Source organism: Rhinichthys klamathensis, unplaced genomic scaffold, assembly GCF_029890125.1.
Source record: "Rhinichthys klamathensis goyatoka isolate OS25496 unplaced genomic scaffold, OSU_Roscu_1.1 h1tg000161l_1, whole genome shotgun sequence".
NCBI classification, from domain to species: Eukaryota; Metazoa; Chordata; class Actinopteri; order Cypriniformes; family Leuciscidae; genus Rhinichthys; species Rhinichthys klamathensis.
Window position 1 is genome coordinate 3,169,997 of NW_026606695.1, and position 19,402 is coordinate 3,189,398.

At 38.7% G+C, this 19,402-nt stretch overlaps 1 protein-coding gene across 1 annotated transcript in view; it reads right to left on the minus strand.

The window, feature by feature from the left end:
- Positions 1–44: 44 nt before the first annotated feature.
- cgnl1 (cingulin-like 1) overlaps positions 45–19,402 on the minus strand; it is a 39,499-nt gene continuing 20,141 nt past the window's right edge. The window contains exons 9-19 of the mRNA XM_056258974.1: positions 14,278–14,484; positions 13,904–14,008; positions 12,864–13,016; positions 12,472–12,642; positions 7,247–7,405; positions 7,040–7,129; positions 3,934–4,017; positions 3,687–3,811; positions 3,465–3,573; positions 3,028–3,191; positions 45–417 (exon numbers count right to left, since the gene is read on the minus strand). Coding sequence (XP_056114949.1) covers positions 264–417; positions 3,028–3,191; positions 3,465–3,573; positions 3,687–3,811; positions 3,934–4,017; positions 7,040–7,129; positions 7,247–7,405; positions 12,472–12,642; positions 12,864–13,016; positions 13,904–14,008; positions 14,278–14,484 — 1,521 coding nt within the window. The 3' untranslated portion in view covers positions 45–263. The remainder of the gene's footprint in view (positions 418–3,027; positions 3,192–3,464; positions 3,574–3,686; positions 3,812–3,933; positions 4,018–7,039; positions 7,130–7,246; positions 7,406–12,471; positions 12,643–12,863; positions 13,017–13,903; positions 14,009–14,277; positions 14,485–19,402) is intronic.

Here is a 19,402-nt window from a genome sequence, read left to right on the forward strand (position 1 = left end):
AAGTGTATTTAGTGGAACTGCAGAGTTAAGAAAAGAAAAGAACACAGAATTGAGAAACATTGTATTTAACGCAGATATACAGTGCTATACAGTTTCCAATAGGGTTGAACACAAAAGATTACTTGTACAAAAATCTAGCAAAAATATATAATCATAGGAAAAAGGCATTGGGATTGGGTTCATGGTTGTATGACATTGTGGCAAAGAGTTTATAACAGCACAAATACATATTTTCATCTTTCCTCCTCAGTTTCCAGTAGTTTTCACCGAGAGAAATTGGAGATGAAGGCATCCTGGCTGCTGGAGCGCTTGTAGCCAGATGAAGAGCTGAAGTAGGTCTCGCCATCGGTGCTGATATCATCGTCGTCATCATCATCATCATCGGCGTTCAGGAGTGGTGCAGAGTTGTTCTTACGTCTTTGGGGGTAAACAAAAATGAGCATTTTTAGTTAGACGAAAGGATGCGAGTATAATTTTCTATATGCTTTTTTACATTTGAAACATTCTTTAGTGTGTAATGGTGCCGTTTGAGCATGAAAATGGTTTTCGAAAGTTACAAAGATTCTCTTTATCGGTAAGCACCGTTTCTGAAATGCCTCGTTTGTAGTCTTGAGGTTTTTTTTCCAGGAACGTACACACATCGTAATTTAAAGGGGCCATATAATGGTACATGCACTTTTACAAGTTGATTGTACTGAAATGTGTGTTGGCAGTGGCTGTACACAACCATCATAAAATGATAAAAATCCATCCAGTGGTTTTGTTTCTCCTTGTATGTATTCCCGTCTCAAATCGAGCCGTTTCACCGTGTGACGTCACACGGCGCATGACGCCCCTCCCACGGTTGTTGATTGACAGCAGTTTCAACACAGACCCGCCCTGAGCGAGCTGTCATCATAGTCCGTCATTGTTGATACACTGGAGCAGAATGGCGTCTAAGCGATTGTGTTGTTCTGTTCTTGGGTGCAATAACAAACACAGAAATCATTTTGATGTTCCTAAATTTAAACCGCTGAAGACACAGTGGCTGAGTTTTGTTTACGATGGGAATATTCCCCACGATCAACGTCAATGCTTTCATGTTTGCGCGAATCATTTCTCACCAGACTGCTTTATAAACGAGGGTCAGTATAAAGCTGGTTTTGCTAAGAAGCTGCTATTGAAAAAATAATCGGTACCAACTATTTATGTTCCCTCTGCACCTCCAGAAGAAGGGAGTGTAAAGTTGTATTAACCTTTATATTAATCTTTGCAAATCGCGGGAACAAGTTTTTCATGACCATTAGTTGTAACGTCAATCTGTCAATGAACTAACGTATACATCAGTAAACACATAGCATTCGTATCTCACTACTCTACCCTGCCCTGCCAGTGCATACAAAAATTGATCAAAGTGACATTACGTTAACCAACCATTCAGAAACGTCCTGTTCGAGCCTTAATTGTCGAACTTCTTTGCGGCCGTCATCTTGTTCAGGGTGCGACTCCGGTTCAAACTGATACGATTCCACAGATGTGTCCTCAAGAGACTCCAAGAGACTGCCATTCTTTCTCCAAAATATACCCTCAACTGTTGTCAAGGCAACACTTCACGTGCGCTGTGTCTAAACGCCCGCAGAATAGAGGGGCGGCGTTTATTATTTAAAGGCATATGCACTGAAACGACGTGCTGAAAACAGAGCTGTTTTTGACCAGGTAAAATTAGTGTTTTCTTAAAATACTAATGAGAATTTTTAATACAAGTATATTACAAAGTTTTCATTTAGACCCTAAACATTCATATTAACTTGAACAAAAATGGCATTATATGACCCCTTTAACGTAATTCCCGAACAAGGCATTTGCAGATTGAGTTAGTAGTGTGTTGAAACTTGCGGTTATGGTAAGGGGCGTGACATTTCTGAAACACACAGGAAGTGGTTGACCAATCACAACACACATATCCAGCGACCAATCAGAGCACTTTGTGCTTTTCACAAGGAAGAAACTAGAAAGAAACTTCTTCAAGAAAGAAACTAAACAGAGCATTACTGACAGACTGGGAAGAGAGGTGCAGCAATGTAAAATATGTGAAAAAATATTATTTTTTGTTAAATACTTTTTTCTGAACATTCAAGCATGAAAACATTTAGGAGACCCCAGAAACTAAATCAAGATTTTAAAAAAGTGGATGAAAGGTCCTCTTTAAACAAGCCTTGTCCATTGTATGAATCTGCGCACAAGTTTCAGTCAGTCAGGCTAAAAGAATAAAAATGTCATGCAAATGCTTTTACAATTGGCTTCTGTATTATGTGCTTGCTCTGAAAGGCAGAGGTTATTAGACGTGTATTTAATCCTTCAAATATTCTAATTACGCATTGTAATAGCACATGGTACACGTCTACCAAATTGGCATCAGACGATGTCTACAGTGAAACATAGCGATGGACGATGACATCGAGGGACGATGGCATCGTCTATCAGCCCAACCCTATTACACACTGGCCATATTCATACAGCAGCAGAAAACAGTTGTCATTCCTGTTGAGTCCTTGATACAGTTACGTTCCACCCAGTTCAGTTATTTACAGGAGTGACTACAGCATTCTTGTCTGTCACGTCATACAGTGTTAGAGAGCCGCTTTGTGATGCACAAAACACGTCTACTGTCTGTTTTAATGTGTGGTTTCGGCACATAACTTACAGTGACGTGGATATGTATCAAAAACCACAATGGTCAGAATTCGTGTGAATGGTTACTGGTAAGAGAATACGGACTTGACTCCCATTGCACGTTCATACAGACAGTATTCAAGACGCTGCTGTTAATTTGCTGTGTGAACGGGACATTTCGAGATTCAAACTCCATAAACCGACAGTGTGAACGTAGCCATTGTGTCATATATACTTGGACCGACAGATGAAGAGTATAGCTTGATTTCAACAGCACATACTGTGAGATGCCATTCCATCAGTGGTAATGAATTGCTCAGAGTTGAACCCAGATCAGCAGTACTGCATTTATCTCCGTAAGGTTTGAATCGTTACCTCATCTCACTGCGCAGTGTTTTGAGCTGACTCTGGAGTTGTTCGTTGGCTTCCTGCTGCTCCTCCAGATCTCTCTGCAGTTTCTTCTTGTTGTGTTCCAGGCGGTCGATCTCCTCCTCCGCCTCATCCATCTGCCTCTTCAGAGCCTTCAGACGCAAGTTCAACTACACACATACACACCACATCAGATAAGTACAATATTGACAACAGATTTATCACAATTCAACATTGTTGCACAGTGTTGCAACATACCTAAAAAAACCCATTGAATATTATTTCCAGAATTAGTTTTTGATTATAGTAATCCATCTATGTAAGGAAATTTAAAAAAAAATGCTTTCATAAAATGTGCAATGGTGGGTTAAAAAGAAAGTTAGCTTAGAAGATTTTTTCTTTTTTTAGGTGTTCCTCTCAGTGGAGGGATGTTTGCTGCTGACCTGATCTTTCTGGTCCTGCAGTGAATGATGCTCTTCATCTACTTGCATCATCATCTCCTTCACTTTACGCTCAAGCCGACGATTCGCCAGCTGCAGGTTAGCTCGATCCCTAATAAATATTTAATGAAGTTACTTTAAAAAAAAAAACTAAATAACAGACATTTTACAAAAATCCAATGATGTGACGTCTAGCACACTAGTTGTATTAGTTGCCTCGTTTACCTCTCCTCTCCTTCCAGCCTTTCCTCCAGTTCCTGGATGCGGTTCTCCAGCTGGACCACCAATCCCTCTTTACTAGGCTTGTGAGATCCCTCCAGATAAGCAATCCTGCTCTTCAGATCCTTATTCTTGACACAGAAAAAAAAAAGAAGGAATGTATAATTATATTGTTTTAAAAAGGGCGAGAGCTATAGGAGCAGATGACGGATGGTTTAAGGCATCGATCAGAGACAGAAGGGGTTGTTTTTACCTGTCTCTCCAGGGAGATTTTGTCACACTCCACATCCTGTCTGCTGGCTCTCTCCTGCATCAGCTCATTCCTCATCTGCTCCAACTGTCACACAAACACAGCGAAACCAACATTAATGGCAAACCTCGCTAACGCAACACACCAACAATAACAACCTCCTCCCCAACTAAAAACATGCCAGTTGTTTGTGAAGATTTCGTCATCTTGTCTGTTCTTTACATTTTGCTTCACGCATTTGGAATAAGGAGTCCTAAAAGACCATAAGATTTAGATTTTCATGATAATTTATATGATAATTCATTTTTAAAAAACAAATAATTTGGTGACTATAAACTATTGTTCACAAGTTTATAGTCAGTATAATTTTTAAATATTTGTATTCATGCTCACCAGGACTACATTTATTTGGTCAAAAATACAGTAAAAAATAGTAATATTCTGTAATATTATTACAATTTGAATTTAAAATAACACTTCTATTTGGATATATTTTTAAAATGTAATTTATTCCTGTGATGGCAAATCTGAATTTTCACTAACAACTAAGGCCCGTTCACACTAAAGATGATAACTATAATGATAAAATCATTCTAAATATAAAAGAATAGCAGAGTCCACACCACAACTATAACGATAATGGCAAAATGAGAAACGATATCGTTGAAATGACTTTCAGAGCGATTTTTGATAAACAATAAAAACATTGACAGCCAATCTGAGTATATTCTCAAAATATGTCAAAATATCATGGATAATACTTGGGAGCAATAACATCATGTACAGCGGGTTTACTCTTTTTCTTTTTAATTACCTAAATTGAATGTTCACATTTCTCTATAATGCTATAATTCATTTACAAAGCACATGCCTGAAATTCTCCAAACAGACAATTTTTCTCATGGACCCCAGTCTTCCAAAGCATTAAATGCACAAAAGATTTAAAAACTTGTCTTAAGACAGTGAAGACAGATATGGAAGAAAAGATAAAGATTGAAAAGGAGAAAAAGAAATCGATCGATGGAGAGAAGATGGCTCTTTTTGTCTGCTGCCAGGCGCTAAGAGTGGATGATATTTTATGCCAATTAGCGTGTGACAGCGGGGCTCAGGGATGAGGGATGGGGCCGCGTGTGCCGCTCTACCCTGCAGGGCGCTGCGTCAGCAGAGCAGAAAACACACTGAAACTAATCAAAGCACGAAAGCGATACAGACAGAGAGAGAGAGAGAGAGAGAGAGGGAGAGAGCCAGAGAGCATGTGAGCAAAGAGCGGGAGATTACTCTCATTTAGACAGCCGCTCATGCACCTGCTGCCATGGACGCAGGTGTGCCCATCCTGACACCACCCTCCACTTCTGTAACCCAGCCCGTCTCCACAGAGCCCTCTACCGTTTCCACACAAACTCACCTCGGCCTTAGCGTAACACTATTGTGTCATTATGTTTGCCTCGATTCTCTATTTCCAGACAATTAAAAAAAGCTCACACGCTCCTCTCCTTCATAATCTATTAATCACGTCTTCACCCCTGGTCTAGATTTTCCGCTTTTTAAGAGGTCTAAATGTAGTGCGACAGGTGCAATCGCTTTTGGAAACAATAAGCGAGGAGACGAATTTGGGCTACTTGTGAAGAAAGTTTGAAAAGGTCCAAGTTCAAGAAGCCATGGGTCCAACCAAATGATGCATGATCCTGAAATTAAATGGATCGTTTCAAAAAACAAACTTTTCCAAGTACACATAAAAGTCTGTCTTGCTTCCATAAAAAGCAACAGTTTAAGCCTGACATTGTAGAACAGACCTTGTTTCTTAGGAAACATGTATCATCTTTGCCTCAAATTGCAAAAATGTTTCCTTCCCGGTCAGGAAGGAAGAATTCTCTCCGGCCCCTTGCTTTAAACCTCTGCTTTGGCGATTTTGGATGTTTCAACAAAATGCATTCAGAGTGAGCTTTGCCACTGGACGACTTGAGATGCCTGGCCTCTTGCATATTTTGGCCAAAGTAAAGCTTTAGAGAGAGCTCTTAATTGATGCCTGAAATTCAGAAGGGCACTCTTTCACCAAGAGGCAGGCTGCCAAAGAGAACGATTACGCAAGCTCCATTTACAATGCACTCCCACTTCATCTTTCTCTCACTCTGGTGTGAATTAACTCTGAATCTTGAGTGCAACTTTTAAAAGAAGAATCCCTTAAAAAAGAAGAAACAGTGGATCAAGCGTTCAAGTTTAATTCCATCACTTGTATTTTACCAGCATTGAACAGTGCGTGTATGTGGCTTGTAATAAAGTAGCCTACTCATGGAGAAGGAGATCTTGAAAACACCTCAATCTATATTATGAGCGGCACAGACATGATTCAAAAATTGTATTCATGCATTTCTACAGTTGGTTTTAAGGTAAATGTAAAAATGGCAGCTTTTTAACATCATCTCATGTGCATAGTACTAAAAAAGCTTGATCGTAAAAACATTTTAATCAAAAGGCTTATGATTAAACGTTTGACTTTAGTTTGTTAGACAAATACATTATGTATGAATTTTTATTAGAAACCAATATTTTAAACCATTTAAATGGATGAAATAGTGAGGAAAATGTAGGCATGTGCTTTGTAAATGAATTATAGAATTATAGAGAAATGTGAACATTCAATTTAGGTAATAAAAAAAAAAAAGTAAACCCGCTGAACATGATGTTATTGCTCCAAGTATTATCCATGATATTTTGACATATCAATTTGAGAAAAAAAATCCTTTAGAAAGGTAAAAACTCATCATGGTTTCCACAAACATATTAAGCTGCACAACTGTTTTCAACATTGATAATAAGAAATGTTTCTTGAGCAGCAAATCAGCATATTAGAATGATTTCTTGATGAGGTCATGTGACACTGAAGACGGGAGTAAAGGCCCGTTTACACCAAGAACTATAACCAACCAGCATTCATGTGAGCTCTGAACATTCAGAGCTGTAAATTAGACTTAAAGAATCCAAAATAAAGAGTTTTGGTCACTGCATATTTCCCATATTTCCGTTTATGTCGTTGCATAATTGTAATCATTTCACTATTTATTTTTGTAAAGTATTAACAACAAAAGTGAGTGTGTCAATAGTATCTCACCTGTTCTCTTCCTCTGTCTATTCTCTCCATCAGCAAGTCTCCACTCTGTCTCTCCTCGTCCAGCTCAACCTCTACCGCAGACAGACGGTCCTATTGACAGATAAAAACACCTTGTACATTACAACAAATTTACATTACAACATAGTCAGCGGTTCAATAAAAAGCTGATGACAGTAAAAAGAAGACTTGTCTCTATTAGTGCTGCACCTCCAAGACTTTGACTTGTCTGGTTTTGTCGTTCGAGTGGGCTTTGGTCTCGGTCTCGACCTCAAGTTCAAAAACCTTCTGCTCCAGGTCCTTCACTCTCTGCAGCGCTTCATCTCTGCTTTTCTGACACTGACGTAGATCCTCCTGCACATGAGCCAGCTGAAACACACATTCACATTCTAGTCTCGGATAGCTGTGAACAGAACATTTCCAGAACTGATGTAGAGAGAAAATGTGCAGAATTCCATAGTGGATTTTAATTTGGTAAAAATGTGATCAGACACAGTGTTACACTCTTATTGGCATCTGAATAATGATAGACAGACACGAAGATTTTTTTTATGTTTTTAAAATCAAGTATCTTATGATCACCAAATCTGCATTTATTTGATGATTTTTTTTTGATGAATAGAAATTTCAAAAGAACAGAATTTATTTGTTCTGAGTATTTATAGCTCCATCTCCTTTGACTCTCTTTTGTTGACTAGTGAGTCTTATTAAAAAAAGTCACTCTCTACTGCCCTTTCGAACTTTGCTACTGTCAATGTAGACAATGTTTTTTAAATTGATCATGTCTATGAGTTCATCCACGTGCTTTCTCGACCCCTTGCCTACTGAGGTTCTAAAAAAGTGTTTACCACATATCTGCCCTTCCATCACTGTAATTATTAACAACTCCCTAGCCACTGGCCAGGTTCCTCCAGCCCTTAAGGTGGCCGCTATCACACCTGTTCTAAAAAAAACTGGTTGTGATGTTCAAAATTTAGCCAACTACAGGCCTATTGCGAACCTGCCCTTTGTGGCAAAGGTTCTCGAACGAGTTGTTGTTGGTCAGTTACAGCAATATCTGTCCAATAACAACTTATTGGAACCGTTTCAGTCTGGTTTCAGATCTGGTCACAGCACTGAGACTGCACTTGTAAGGGTCACCAACAACCTACTTGTTTCCGCTGACACTGGTGCTTGCAGCATTTTAGTCCTGCTAGACATTAGCGACATTTTATATCCTTCTTAATAGGTTGCGTGTGTTGTTAGGCATCTCTGGTGTTGTGTTCAAATGGTTTGAGTCCTATTTAGTAAATCGTCTTCGGTATGTTTGCATGGGGAAAAATAAATCTGAGGCCACATTAGTTCAGCAGGGTGTCCCGCAGGGGTCAGTGCTAGGGCCGACTTTGTTCTGCATTTATATGCTCCCACTTGGTGACATTATTAGAAAATACGGTCTGGGGTTTCATTGTTATGCTGATGACACGCAGATCTATGTTAACACACTCCCGGATCCTAATCTTGCAATCACAGCTCTGAGCGCATGTATGGAAGAAATAAAGTCATGGATGCATGCCAATTATCTTAAACTTAATGAATCAAAAACCGAATTTCTACTTGTTGGTATGCCGACAGCCTTGCACAAGTTTAACTGTCAAAACCTGTTCTCTGATTCTGATTTACTGGCCCCAGCATCACAGGTGCGAAATTTAGGTGTTATTTTTAATTTAAAATTTGTCTTTTGATGCCCATATCAAATTGGTTTCAAAATCTGCTTTTTTTCCATCTAAAAAATATTGCCAGAATTCGGCCTTCTATATCCCTGCCAGATGCGGCAAAGCTTATTCATGCATTTATCACGTCGAGACTGGATTACTGTAATGCACTATTACTCTGGTCTCCCTGATAAATATATTAAGAAACTACAGTATATCCAAAACTCGGCCGCATGAGTATTAACACACACAACTGTTCAGCAGCATATTTCCCGTTCTTTACGAACTCCATTGGCTTCCAGTAACGGCACGTATCGATTTTAAAATCTTGATTTATTATACATGGGATAGCACCGGAATACCTTTGTGTTCTAGTTGTTCCTTACATTCCAAATCGTCCTCTACGCTCGTCTGACTCTTCTACTCTACAGCAGCCCACATTCAAATTAAAGTCGATGGGTGGTCGCTCCTTTATGGTTACCGCCCCACGGTTGTGGAATAAACGTCCTTTTGCGATTAAAAATTCCCCAACGTTGGACTGCTTTAAGAGGTCTTTAAAGACCCATCTTTTTAAAACTGTTTATTGTCTTTGAAGTGTATTATGTCTGGTATTATCTTGTATGTCGTTGTTTGATTTTTCTGTTTTTAATTATTGTTTAATTATCTTATATTTGTTTACCATACTGTGTAGTGCTTTGGGTTGGAGAAAAGCGCATTATAAATACAATGCATCATCATCATCATCATTTGAAATAGAATCATTATATTTGTAACATTATAAAATTATTTACTGATTATGTGTCACTTTTTTGTCCAATTTAATGCATCCTTGCTGAATTTAAGTATCAATTTCTTTAAAAAAAACAAAACTACTGACCCCAAACTTTTGAACAGCATTGTAAGTGGTAAAGGATTTATAATATAAAATATTATAAACAATATTTATTTATAATTATATATATATATAAATAATAATCACAGGAGCAGAAGTGTGATGACTATATCAGCATGGTTGTGATCTGGGTTTATGTATAAATATAAATATTATATATATATAGTCCCTCTAAACATCATTACAAATTAATTTGAACCATGATTCATGCTGTGCAACATGCCGTGCTATGAATCTCTCTTTTACATGAGTTCAACCTTTTGCTGTCCTGTTGTTGCAGTTACATTTTTGGCCACAAGATGCTGCCTTTGTCAAGAGTGAAGTAAAACGCATGCGAAGTGTCCACAAAAAAAAATATATATTTTGAGCTTGATGCGATTTTAAAGAAGAAACTGGGTAACAAATACTCAGGGAAGCAGACTAAAATGAGTAACTGTGTATACTGCATGTAAGAAGCATATAGCACGTTTTGATGTGTGTGATTTGGTTTTATAGAAGCTAACAGCAGAGGTGTATCGCTCCAGAGGAAACAGCTGTAGGATTGAGGTCATGATCTGCATGAGGAGAGTGTGTCAGAGAGGAGAACATGTGTACGATGGAATTCTGGGAGGATGAGGTGTCAGTGGGTCATCGCTCAGACCCAACACTCCCCACGGGAACACAGCATCCTTCTCTTCCTTCACACACAGCTGTGCAGAGGAGGATGTCTCACTCCTTTCTTCTTTTTAGGGCCTGAGGACCGATGGTGAGAGGACCCTATTGTTTTTACTGTTTTTCTTTGTATCTTTCTTCTTGACGCTCTCTTTTCCACCCATGAACTGATATTTTCACAGGCAGTAGCACAGAATTACAGTCAGTCAGTGAGTGCTGAAAGCAGGCAATTTTACACTCTTGTTCTCAACTCATAAAGTGTTAATGAGATGGTTTGGGGGTAGGGGATGGGGGGGGGGGGGGGGGAGTTCCAGTCCCCACTGTTCCATGGGACCTCATTCACAGGGATGACCTATAATGCCTGATTCTCATATCAAACAATAACATTCCTCAAATGCCACAGTGCTGACAGGGTTAAAGCGCATAACAGCAGAGGTCAAAGGTCAGTCCCACTTGGGGTTGTTGAGTATATAAACTGAAAGACAGGGACTGCGAATAGGAACTGAAGTGACTGAAAAAAATCTGATCTGCCAAAAGAATGTCGGCCGATGATTAATGGTGGCAAGGAACATTCCAGATGTTTGACACTGATATAGTTGATATGAGGATATTCATCTCCAGAGAGACAGAGATAGCAACTGAATAACAAGTTATGCAAATTATATTTAACACAGCATTTGACTGAGCTTACATTGAAATATAACTCCAGCTGACTGTTATGCTTTTTCAGAAACACGTGGTTTTCAAGAAATGCAAACTTCACTTTGGCTAGACACTCTTCCCATATTTACATGATTTTTTTGTGCTGTTGGATAAATAGACCATAAACTCGGAGCATAAGGGCTTAAACAGGACATGCTCCTCTGTGTTTCGTTTTCAAACGTTTAGCTTGGATAATCGTATCAATAAAATGGGATTTTCCTATCTGCATTCCAAGTCAAACAAACTGCATAAGAGGACATTCTTGGACATGTACCATGGTAATACCACGGTTTTGGACATTTTTACACGATGTTGTAGCACTTCCTCCTTTAAAATCTTGGTAAATGAAAACGCTAACTACTTAGTAACAACGGAAAATGGAATTACCACCTGATATCATCAACAGTAACACCACAACAGTACTGTTTTTTTAAGGGATTAGGTCCACCAAGGTCTATAAAGTATACGAGTATGTAAAGAAAGTTCAAGATAGAGGACAACTATAAGTTTTAATAAGAATAGGGAAGTTCACACTAAGACTATAACGTTAACGACGCAGATGAACAATATCATTGAAATCACTTTCAGAATGATTTTTTTCCAGCTAAACAATGCTAAAAACATTGACAGCCAATAAGAATCCACCGATTTTAAAGAGATTGAGCTTTTAAAGCGTCAGAAGACATAACTGCAGTGCACAATTATAATAAAGAACTATATTATGGCGGCAAATCAATGACTAAAATAAACGAGCGCACAACTGATGCTGGCGCGCGCGGTAAATGACTTCCGCGAGAGGATAACAGATCTACACGCGAGGAAACGGGAACTCGCGAGCTCATTCAAACCCTGCGCGCGCATGACATCTCCTCGCGCATGGTCATTCCCCACGCTCTCGCGCTCGATCTGCTCTCGCCTGCTGCTTTTGCTCGCTCGAACAATTTTATTTTTGGCAGTCGAGGGGCGGGACTTACTGTTTTAATAACCTCAAATGTCATTGACTACTTCCCCTTTTCCGGATCATTAGACGCCTGTCCAATGACCCGTAATTCACTTGACTTGAGACATGAGACATCATTTAATTTGTTTTATTTGTTGTGGTTTCTTGATGTGTAATGTGATTTAATGCATTGTTAATATAGAACAGATTCTTTACCAGATACTTTATTAACAGGAAGTCTTACTAGTGATTGCATTGTGTTGTTAAGAGATATTTACAGACGCGCGCGCCAGCATCAGTTGTGCGCTCGTTTATTTTAGTCATTGATTTGCCGCCATACTATATTAGTGTCCACACTAATGGACGCTTATGGTTATAGTTATCGTTCTTGGTCAGAATGGGCCTTAATTAAGCAGTTGTGGCTCAGACCAATCTGGTTTAGTCCAGTCAAGTTTTTTGAACATGTGCATTTCAGGATTTAGAAATGATCTGCTTTGTTTTTCGACTTGGCTTCAGGTTGGTAGTTTTTGCTGAACTTTAGCCGCCCTCCCCCACCCACCTCCTCCTGAAGAGTCTTGGCGGTAAGACGGGATTTCTCCAGCTCCAGTCCTCCCTCTCTCAGCTGTTTCTGCAGCTCTGCCATCTCCCTCCGGTTCTTCTCCTTATACATGTCTATCTGCTCCTGCAGCTCCTGAGTTGAGCTCTGAGACGCCTCCACTATCTCATTCATCTACACAGATATTGAAAAAACAATAGGACAGAGGAAAACTAAATTGGTCAATTCCTCAAATGTATCGGCTTCACCCCAGGTGTCTGTGACACAAATCACACTAAAGTTGTATAACCAGCTCAGGTTTTGTTTTCCTCGGTGAATTCAAAATTATTTAAAAGTTTATTAAGACCTTTACATGATAAAAAAAAAGCACATCATCATTAAGTCCAGTCTCTCACCTCCCGTTGAAGTTTCTCCACAGTTCGGTCCAGCAGCCTCCTCTCATCTTCAATCTCATTCTTGGTGTTTTTAAACTGCTCTTTCTGACTCTTCTCCTCCTTCAGTCGCTCTTGCAGCTCATGATGCTCGTGAGTCATTTTGGTCAAGTTTCTCTATGGATGGAAAAGTATCAATTAACAAAGTAAAGCATGACTTCCCTTAGGCCAATTATTGAAACAGTAATGCTACTCTGATTGTCAGTTTGATGTTAAGATAGTTAAAACTGACCAAAATGATAAAAAAAAAAAAACCTGTTTAAAACATACAAATATACTTTCTGAAGTTGTAAAAATGACATTATTTAGAAGAAATAGTACTGTTTCACCACTAATTTAGACTTTCATACACTACTTTTCAAAAGTTTGGGGTCAGAGAGATCATGAAAAATGTTTATACTTTTATTCTGTAAGAAAAAAAAAGTATCAAACACATATCTCAAAATATGTCAGTGCCATCGTTTTGTCTCAAGATGCAAACCAGTAATTTTTTCTAAGGCATGTTTATTAAAGCTACTTAAATGCCCTAATTAAGCCAAATCCTGGCTTAATTTAAACCCTGTCTGTGAAACCGGGCCTAAGACTTTTACATTGTAACAAAAATAACTTTCTGTTTCAAATACATGCAGCACAAATGTTTTCAGCATTGATAATAATAATAATAATAATAATATTAATAGAGCAGCAGATCTGCTAATTAGACTGAGTTCTGGTGGATCATGTGACACTGAAGACTGGAGTAATGATGCTGAAAATTCAGCTTTGCATCAAAGGAATAAATTACATTTTAAAATATATTAAAATAGAAAACAGTTATTTTAAACTGTAATAATGTCTCACAATATTACAGTTTTTTTTATCAAATAAATGCATCCTTGGTATTTGGTAAGTATAAGAGACTACTTTCAAAAACATAAAACCGACCCCAAATTCATAACAACTCAACCAAACATGATTTCTTAATATCTCAGCTCCTGCTCAAAGTTGGGCTTCCCAGGTCTCACCTGCACATCCTCTAGGCGAGTGGTAAGCGCATGGTTTGCACGGGTCATTTCCTCTTCCTGTTCCCTGACCTCAGCGAGAGACTCCTCCAACTGCCTTTTTTCTTTCTAGTAACAAACAAACACATTACAGATGTTTTACCTCTCTGTGTCTGTTTTTATAGACACAGATTAAGCATTTCCCCCAGACTAAAGGGGAAGAGTTAACAGGCAATCAATGCTGATGGAATTCCCGACAGGACAATCTTAATCTTTGTCTAGGGAAACGGCCTCAGGTCGATGTAACCATTAGAATGCAATATAAATCTAATTGGTATAAATGTGTATAAATAAGCGTTTCTTTTTCACACTCAAATCAAAGAGAGAATTGGAAGTACCTCCAGACGGCCAGTTCGCTCCCCCAGCCTGCTCTCCTGCAGCTTGGCTTCATCAATGATGCGGTTGAGTTTGGTAACTTCGTTCTCCAGCTCATGTGCCCTCTTGCGAAGTCTCTCCACCTCCTGAGACAGACGGCCTGCCTGACCCTCGGACACCTTCTTTGCTACCTCCACTTCCTCCCTCTCCTTATTGGCTGTAACATTGTTCTAGAGAAAGAGCACAAAACAAAGATTGAGTGTTAAATATACGTACATTACGCACAATTATCTTGAAAACCTTTATAGGTTTCATTCAGGCTAGACCAGATGCAAGATGCAAGTAAAATAGGTTTTTTTATTAAATAAAAATGGCGGTTACCCAGCAACTTTTTTTTTAGAAACAGCAACACTATATGGTTCACAATTAGACTATACGAACATTAACCTGACCCTCGCTGGTGTAATAAATGTGAATGATTCAAAGTTATACAAACCGTATACTTAAGAGAATATCTTGGTCATAGCTTTCTTTTCTCTAGAACTTGGCATGGGCTCAGTAAGATTTTTTAATGTTTTTGAAAGAAGTCGCTTTTGCTCACCAAGGCTGCATTTATTTGATAAAAAATAGTTAAAACTGTAATATTGTGAAACCATTATTACAACTTAGAATATCAGTTTTCTATTGGAATATATTTTTAATATATTCCTGTGATGGCGAAGCTGAATTTTCAGCATCATTACTCCAGTCTTCAGTGTCACATGATCCTTCAGAAATCATTCTAATATGCCGATTTGCTGCTCAAGAAACTATTATTAATCTTATTATTATCAATGTCAAAAACAGTTGTGCTGCTTAATATTTTTATGGAAATCAAGGTGTATTTTTTCTGGACACTTTTATAAAAACAGCATTTATTTGGAATATAAATCTTTTGTAACATGACATTACCTTTGATCAATTAAATGTATTCTTGCTGAATAAAACCATTAATGTATTAAACAAAATATACACTCACCTAAAGGATTATTAGGAACACCATACTAATACTGTGTTTGACCCACTTTCGCCTTCAGAACTGCCTTAATTCTACGTGGCATTGATTCAACAAGGTGCTGAAAGCATTCTTTAGAAATGTTGGCCCATATTGATAGGATAGCATCTTGCAGTTGATGGAGATTTGTGGGATGCACATCCAGGGCACGAAGCTCCCGTTCCACCACATCCCAAAGATGCTCTATTGGGTTGAGATCTGGTGACTGTGGGGGCCATTTTAGTACAGTGAACTCATTGTCATGTTCAAGAAACCAATTTGAAATGATTCGAGCTTTGTGACATGGTGCATTATCCTGCTGGAAGTAGCCATCAGAGGATGGGTACATGGTGGCAATAAAGGGATGGACATGGTCAGAAACAATGCTCAGGTAGGCCGTGGCATTTAAACGATGCCCAATTGGCACTAAGGGGCCTAAAGTGTGCCAAGAAAACATCCCCCACACCAATACACCCCCACCACCAGCCTGCACAGTGGTAACAAGGCATGATGGATCCATCTTCTCATTCTGTTTACACCAAATTCTGACTCTACCATCTGAATGTCTCAACAGAAATCGAGACTCATCAGACCAGGCAACATTTTTCCAGTCTTCAACTGTCCAATTTTGGTGAGCTCTTGCAAATTGTAGCCTCTTTTTCCTATTTGTAGTGGAGATGAGTGGTACCCGGTGGGGTCTTCTGCTGTTGTAGCCCATCCGCCTCAAGGTTGTGCGTGTTGTGGCTTCACAAATGCTTTGCTGCATACCTCAGTTGTAACGAGTGGTTATTTCAGTCAAAGTTGCTCTTCTATCAGCTTGAATCAGTCGGCCCATTCTCCTCTGACCTCTAGCATTAACAAGGCATTTTCGCCCACAGGACTGCCGCATACTGGATGTTTTTCCCTTTTCACACCATTCTTTGTAAACCCTAGAAATGGTTGTGCGTGAAAATCCCAGTAACTGAGCAGATTGTGAAATACTCAGACCGGCCCGTCTGGCACCAACAACCATGCCACGCTCAAAATTGCTTAAATCACCTTTCTTTCCCATTCTGACATTCAGTTTGGAGTTCAGGAGATTGTCTTGACCAGGACCACACCCCTAAATGCATTGAAGCAACTGCCATGTGATTGGTTGATTAGATAATTGCATTAATGAGAAATTGAACAGGTGTTCCTAATAATCCTTTAGGTGAGTGTATATATATATATATAAAATATTCACACAAAGCCCAAACATGTGAATGGTAGTGCATGTGTATGTGTAATATTCCTGCATTCCAAGCCATCAGAATGAAATATGAGGAAGAAAAAAAACAGAAAAAAAAAGTAAATCACTGTCTCTGGTTAAACGGTCCCACAAAAACAGAGAATTATCTCATATATGATGCTGCAACCAACACAAACACTTGCGCTGTTTGTCACAAATATGCAAGACAAAAAAATAATCATAGTGGAAAATATATATATAAAAAATAATGCAAAATACAGCTTCATTAGCCAATATATATATATATATATATTTATATATAAAAGTTGTTTAAAAGTTACATTTTAGACTGTAGTGCAGGAGGTGCAGTACACATCAAGTCAATGAACTCCTAGAACTGAATGCGTCTAATGGAAAAGTGAGTGTAGGGCAACAGGCCTCTGACCTTTGACACCCTCTTAAATGATGTGGGCCAATATAAATGCAGTGAATCACAGGCAACAGAGGTGAGGTTAAACTGAACGACCCTGTACGATTTATTAGCGCCATCCATTTAAAGTTAGCTAAGCATGTCTCCTTCAGTTTCTCAATGACTCAACCAGACATATACAGTTTCCTGATTCCTTAAGCCTTTTGACGGGTTACAGGTTCAGCAGCCGTCTCCGAACGTGAACAAGTTCCTTAATTAGGCTGTGCTCTGTTGGTGGCTGCCTCTTTGTCTGGTTTGTGCTTTTGCTCGGCCAATATTAGAGCACTCGGCGTTCTTCTTCGCCAACTTCTATGAATAAGCGAGACTGTCCTGTAGAGCTGCTGTACGTGTAAATGCATTGTGCCATTTCAAACTCATTCTGCAATTTAGACACCCATGGACAAAGACACCAAAACCAACACACACAGAACTCCTTGTGGGGATTTCAGCTAACAAACCGAGACAGCTGTCATGCAACGAAGGATTCTATATCCTGTTGATGACAGCTCAAAGATAACACACAACACGGATGGTCCCAGAACTGGATGAGCAGGTAGATCGTTTGCTATGCATGAGAGAATGTCACCCAACTGGTTTAACCATCCACTGTTTGCAACTGTGGACAAAGACAATACTTCAATTATAGCTAAACAAAAAAACAAGTCCTAGCCAGTGTTATTTCACAACCACTGAGATACTATTATATTTTTTAATTAACATTTCAAATGAGTTCTTATTTTTATATTTTCCTTTTTCGTTTTAATTTTAGTTAAGTAATTTGGTTGTTCGTTTTTGTCATTTTTGTCATTTTATTTTTAAATTATGTACAAGTTTTTATTAGTACTTTTTATTTCAGTTTTAGTTTAGTACATCAAGTGAAACTAAATGAAATTTCAGAAATGTTGCCCTGGCAACTTGCTCAAACAAAACAAATGTAAGTTTTTTTTTAAATATATTTTAGATTATTTCAGTTAAGGTTTATTTTATTTCAAGAAATGGAAATGTTTTGTATGGTTTTAGTTTTAGTTAACTATAAAAACAAATTTAGTTATGTCTGATAAATGTTACTGTAGTCAACGTTATATATATATATATATATATATATATATATATATATATTGTTTTTTTTTAACAAATTTCTAATGTGCTTTTTAAATCTCACAGAAGTAAATGCCTTAGATCAAAATAATATATATATATATCCTGAAACAGGTAAGAGACACCAGATTATTTAGACAGTGTCTAAAATGCCTGTGCCTTAATGGAGTGGAACTGCAATTGCAAACCCTATGATCAGTGAACATCCAGACGACAAAACACAGCTCTTTGTGCGTTTGTGTTTGTTTGTATGTGTGTGTGTGTGTTTATGTTAAGTCATTCCAACCCTAACACAGCAACTCACAACAGTGACTCATTAGCAGACCAGGGTGGATTTATGTCAGTTCTGCTTGCAGTTCAAAGTCCTGAAGCCCCTCTAAGAATCCTTCCCTCTCTCTCCCCGCTGGCCTTACTGGTCAGTAATGCTTTACTCATTAACTATGATACCTCCCAAAATAACCACGACCACCCACCCCCAAAACAAACCAAAACGTCTGTTACGACACACCACCACCCCTAAACTACAGAGGCCAGAAGGTGATGCCTCGCTAATATGTACCTAGCATAAGACAACATACTCTATGCTTGCAAAACTGCAGGAGATAACATTCACTGACAAAGTTTAGTAAGCAGTGACCTTTTCAAATTGTAAATATTAACGTTTTTGTCTTCAGAAAAGCTGCAGCTCGACATGAGGTGGCTTATCATGATGTCTGTGTCCTTCAGAGAAGGTTACAACGGTTTAATTGTGGCAATATTCTCTTCCCTTTACTTGGAGTGAGACATTTTAGTACTGATAAGCTACAGGACACGAGGATAGTGCTGAGAAACTGTTGCATTGGGTGAAAGTGATTAAACTCTTTTTTTTGTATTCACACGTTCCCTTTCCCTCCATGCCCCAGTTCCCGCAGTCAGGGCTTTGAAGAGCAGAAAGAGATAGAAAGGGAAGGGCAGAGAGGAGCAATGTTTGTTTCGGAGCTTCTTTTCTTGACAGAGGCATTTCAAAGTCTCAGAGAAAGCAGTGTGCTCTGAATGGTGCTCTAGCCTGCTCGGGCTGTTTATGTATAGTTGGGCATTAACCAGCATTGTGAGTGTGTTTAAAAGCTTGAGAATAACAATGGCAGGAGAATCACAATCAGTTCATGAACTCCAAGCAAGGACACGGAGTGTCCTGAAGCTTTGCGGCCTAAATCTTCACAGCACCGTTTATTGCCTAAACCTTCAGTGAAACTAATAAACCTGCCTAAAGCCACACCAAATTCACCGCGATTTTCTCCTTCACATGCAGCACAGTACTTCCAAAGAGTTAAACCTCTCTAATCCACTCTCAAATCATTA